We start from the raw sequence: 5,449 nt of genomic DNA, 5'->3' as shown, positions 1-5,449 counted from the left end.
GTAAAAACAGGACATGTACAGTAATAATTCGGGGCTTGTTAGCCTATAGTACACGGTTGTATCGCTCTCACAAACTGACAGAGTAAACAAAGTACTACTTGCCGTCCTTTTTTTAATAGATTTTAACTTATTAATCAGAGAAATACCCGCACTGACAAGTATACGTTACCAAATGATTTTCATAAAGATAGCGGCTTCTACAGATCAATTATAAGATCTCTGAACACATGTCACGGTCAGCAGATGGATTTATTAGTGGTTTAGTTTTGGGAAATAATGCTCAGATCACATCTCTGCTATCATAAAATCCTGTGGTTGATTCGTTTGCTTTCACACCAAAAGCGAACCGCACCAGAGTTCCTTTGAAAGTGTACCGAGTACGCTTGTTTGGCCGGCTTTTGGTGCGCACCCGGGTGCGATTGCTGCATTCACGACTGCCTAAATGAACCGCGCCAAGTGGGGAAACTAACTCTAATGCGATTCAACCAAACTAAATGAGGCAGATGTGAAAGCTCCATTAAGAGGAGTCTGAATGCTGGTTGTTAAAGAAAGGATGGTGGTTACCATGTAGGAGCTGAGGCTAGTAACGTAAATTAGGGATGCTAACTGTCCTTTTAAGCTGATGAGGAGGCTGCTGCAGATGTGTTCGCAGAAAGGTTTTTTATGTCAGCCTTGTGAGTGCAGGTATCGGCCGATTATCTCAAAATGTTGAGTTGAGATTGTTTGATTTCTGCCATGAGGGGCAGTCTTGCTTGAGTGTTGGGAGGTGGAATAGTTTCTGCTGTTTCCATAAAAGAAGTGCTTTATGTTTTTTTGGGAACAACCCTGTTACAGACCGGAGAGGATCCTCAGAGCAGCAGTGAAGACCTTCATCCTGTAGAGAGGCCAGATGATTCTCCATCCAGCTCTGCCTCCACGTCAGCTGATCAAACCCAAATGAACCCCAGGTAACAAAAAACTAAAGAGAACAACATATCTGCGGACAGGTGCGTGCACAATGATCCGTTCTTGCTGGATGGATGATTTGTCTGCATGATTTTCTCAAAATCAGATGGGGAACTGTTTTCACACTGAAAGACTTTTTAAATTTTCCCAAACCTTGACTTCATTAAACTGTTTCAGTCACCTTCATTGTCACATCACATTTGAATATTTATCTTAATAATAACATTCATAGATGGCTGCAGGAGAATCAGATATTGTGACCATCTTTCAGGTTATCGTCTCCCGGAGATTCGTCTGTGAGGAGGAAGCCTGGCAGACCAAGCCTTTACGGAGGAACCAATCACCACCTGCTCAGAGTCTGCGTACTGGAGGATTCGCAGTCAGATGTTCTTTCAAAAAATGGTGAATATTAAAGATGAAGTTCTGGATGGACTAAATGTGAGGTGGACGGAGGTTGTTAAGAGGTAATGTGAATCTTTGTCTGTTTCAGTGTTTCAGAAATGTCCTGTTCAGAAGCTGCAGTGTCCTCGTGACCTACAGGAAGCGGACTTCCTACACCTGCTGAGGTCCACCTTCCCTCAGCTGGCAGGACACAACAAACCTTTTGACGTCTTCAAGTCCGACTGGAGCAAGAGGCTCCAGCCACTCGAAGTAAAGACGCTGACACCAGAGGAGATCTTCAGGAGCATGAGGCTCACCGGAGCAGGACACTCCGCACTCTACATCCGACTGAAGGTAGATACTGTAATATTACCCGTCTTCTTTTACCACGTACAGGTCGCTGCTCTGTAAGACTCTGAAGCTACCAGAGGTTTCTTCTGGAACTGAACTAGCTTAATATAATTTGGGAACAAATTCTTGCAGACAGGAGAGGAGGAGGAGCTTCACCTTTTACAGAGAGGCGCCGCCTCCACTGATTTTCCATCCACCGTCCAAAGCGATGAGGCCGGGCTCAGCTCAAGGTAATTTAAAAACAACTTGAACTGATTTCTTTTACAACTGATTCCAGCAAATGACTAATTTTCATGTTTGAATAAAAGATCAAAAGTCCTGTAGAAACTTTTACTACAACTAGTAGTCCAGCGATCACACTCACGCAAGTCACACAACAAAAAAATTATATCCGCATTTGGTCTGATGCAAAGAAACATCTCTTTGAAGCCAAACCGTTTCAGAAATAAATCTACAATCACGTCTGTCGCGTAGCCTCCAAGACTAGGTTGCAGTGTTGTTAACAGAGGAGCTGCAGCGCTGCAGGATCCCACTCTCTGTTTCTCTTTTTAATATTCATATCGGCTGTTATAAATGGCGATATAGATATATCTGCAAGTAGCCCATAATAATAATAATATCTGCAAAACGATAGATTGGTAGTGAGCTCTACTAATAAACATGTTGAAAACATTTCCTTCCTCAATAAACGTTTGAAAGACAATTTTATTTTCAATATTTTAAATTCAGCATTGTTTACGTCCACGTGTACGTGTACATGCAGCTGGCAGTCCTTTTCTTCCATTCTTGCACAAGGAAAGAAAACAGCGGAGGTCAAAAACTCTAATGTCGTATTTTATGTTCAAATTTTGTCCGGATTAATGTGAGGACACTACAATTATCTGTGTATGCACAAAGTAATGTTTACATTTTTCCCCACAGCTGCTCTGTTCAGCATGTGGAAGGTGACAAAGTGGATGTTCAGTCCAGCAGCTCAACATCACAACAACAGGACATGGAAACGGAGGAAGCTGATGATGAAGATGCTGCTGAGAGCCAAGTGGACTCCAGTGATGACGAAGACAAAGATGGAGATGAGGCGTTCAACGGAGACGACGACTGGAAACCAGATCCTGATCTGCAGTCGCCAAAAAAGAGGAAGAAGCTAGAGTCCAATTTGTCTGGTGTGAAGGGGCAGTTGATTGGGAGCAGTAAAACGCCCTGTAAAGTCTGTGGACTTTTGTACCGGAACTTGGGCAGTTTGATCAAACACGCCTGGAGTCACGTTGAGAAATCACAGCTTGTTTGTGGAGTGTGTGGAGAGAAGTTTGAATCTGTAGAAGAGTTAAAGGGACATCTTAGAAATTATCAAAAAAGTCACGACTGTTCATATTGTGGGAAATCTTTCCTCACCAAAACTAGCCTCAACTCCCACACCACTCTACACACAGGAGACAGACCGTTTAAATGTGACGTTTGCCACAAAACCTTTGGACGATTGTCAACTTTGTGTGCTCACCGTTGGGTCCACGTGGCTGATAAACCACACAAGTGTGATATTTGCCCGAAGGCGTTTGGTCTAAAGACGCAGCTCAAAGCTCACAGCATGATACACACAGGTAGAGACAAGTACCACTGCAATGTTTGTGGTAAATCTGTCTACGACCGGCGATCTTTAACTCGCCACAAGGCGACCCACTCGGTAGAGAGACGTTACGGCTGTGAGCTTTGTGGGAAGCGTTTCAAAGGTCCCGCTGGGTTGAAGTCGCATGAGAAGGTCCATGCCTCCAGAGACCGGCCGTACCTCTGCCACATCTGCTGCAAGACGTTTGTGGAAAAGAGCAGTTTAAAAACTCACATGCTAACGCACAGCAACGAGAGGCCGTTCATCTGCAGCATATGTAGCAAAGGCTTCAAATCCAGCGCAAAGCTGAACGTGCACATGCGTGTGCACACCGACGAGGCGCCGTACAGCTGCTCAGAGTGCGGCCGCTGTTTTAAACACAAGACTTACCTGACCAACCACGTTAGGACCCACCTGGGCATCAAGCGGTTTGTCTGTGGAGTTTGTGGGAAAGCGTGCTTTCGCCAAGACCACCTGAAGGTCCACATGAGGACCCACAACGGAGAGAAACCTTACAAGTGCACCGTCTGCGACAAAGCTTTCACTCAGAGCCACTGTCTGAAAACACACAAGAAGAGCCACCAAGGAGAAGAAAACCTGTTCCTGAACGCATCCACCTCCTAAAAAACTCCTTTTATCAACCTGTTCTGTCTAAAAAGTGGTGATGGAGGTTGTTTTGATGGCATTGAAAACCACATCTATCCTTCATTCTTTTGTGATACTGACAGAAATGTGTCCACAACACAGAAAACTAACTTCTGCTTGGACTTGTAAACATTATCATTCTTTGAACACACAATTATACACACATTTTACATATAGAACAAAACTTTCCCCTTCCTACTTTACCTGGTTCAGCCCTCTGCCTCCCCTTCTGAAATCAGCTTGTATGTGACTTTGACGTCAGCAAGGACACAAGTTTCTTAATAAACTTAACAAATAGACTTGTGTTTCGCAATTGTTTACATGTAATCCACCATTTCTATCGATGATCAAATTTATCAAACAAAGAAATTTAGCTGCATGCCGGCAAGATGTAGCTACGGATAGATCTCACTTTAACTTTTAACCAGCTGGTTATCGGGATTACATTTACTCAAAAGCCGCCTGGGGTAACTAAACACCTGCTTCTAGCATCCAGGCAACATTACTGGTGACAGCAGCCGTTTGCTGGACTGGTTTACAGGCATGTCTCTGGCGAACAGCTGTTCATTAGTTTAGGTAAAGTTAGCAACAATACATATGCATAACGTAAAATTTCAAAATAAAACGCTAGCGTTTCGAAACATCGCCATTTTGAAACGGCATATTGTTAAAGTTGTGAAACGTTGCAGTTTGGTTAGGTTTAGGCACAAAAAGTACTTGTTTAGGTTTAGGCAACAAAACTTTAGTTAGGAAAAGATCATGGTTTGGGTTAAAATAACTACGTACGTCAGTTAACATGTAACCCTACGTCACTTGCGTAACTTATGCAATTAACCTAACTTGCATAAAAATATTTAATGTTGACTTTTTGTTTCACAAGAGAAAGTAACCCCGCTCTTCTGGTTCAAAGTCTGGGTGTTGGCCCTCCATCCACACCAACCAACTCCTTACTCTGCCTTTACCATCAAAAACTGACGCTACAGGGCCAAACTGCGTTGAACTATGACACTATGAGGGATCCCCAGTGCGTTACACACTGACGCCGATGGATCTTTTTGACCATGCGTCCATATGTGACGAGTCATGGAGTGAGCACGGGTTGACATGGGGGAGTCAGAGAAACTTATCTGAACACAACAAACTACATAGTGAATCCTAAAAACGGCTTAAACATAAGAGATAAGGATTTACTGTGCTTATTTACCTGTTAAACATAAAATATGCAGAGGAAACTTGCTGCCGTCGGTCTGGTCGGTCTTGCCAGAATGTCATGGCTACGACAGCTACATCATCAAAACACTCACCATTACAGCGAGTGCTCTGCTGCCCCCTACATATTTGTAATACAAAATGCTTCTGGGACCAGACTAATAAATTAATATAAACTGTGCTACAAAATGGATTACATTAAATTAAACCAAAATTTGACCAGACATTTTATTTGCGTCACATAGTGTTTGTTTAGTTGCCCCAATACGCAGATCTGTGCATACCTCACCTCATTAGACAGCATACGCTAGATTA

The 5,449-nt window shown here is 43.2% G+C and overlaps 1 protein-coding gene across 6 annotated transcripts in view; it reads left to right on the top strand.

The window, feature by feature from the left end:
* Positions 1-4,224, top strand: part of LOC123980886 (zinc finger protein 37-like) — a 72,604-nt gene extending 68,380 nt beyond the window's left edge. For 5 of the 6 annotated variants that reach the window (XM_046065453.1, XM_046065451.1, XM_046065455.1 and 2 more), the window contains 2 exons: positions 1,810-1,907; positions 2,599-4,224. In XM_046065453.1, coding sequence (XP_045921409.1) covers positions 1,810-1,907; positions 2,599-3,904 — 1,404 coding nt within the window. In that variant the 3' untranslated portion in view covers positions 3,905-4,224. The remainder of the gene's footprint in view (positions 1-1,809; positions 1,908-2,598) is intronic. The other variant, XM_046065458.1, reaches the window with a different exon arrangement.
* Positions 4,225-5,449: the final 1,225 nt, after the last annotated feature.

This window comes from Micropterus dolomieu, linkage group LG12, assembly GCF_021292245.1.
Source record: "Micropterus dolomieu isolate WLL.071019.BEF.003 ecotype Adirondacks linkage group LG12, ASM2129224v1, whole genome shotgun sequence".
NCBI lineage: Eukaryota > Metazoa > Chordata > Actinopteri > Centrarchiformes > Centrarchidae > Micropterus > Micropterus dolomieu.
This window is presented reverse-complemented; position numbering and strand designations above follow the sequence as displayed.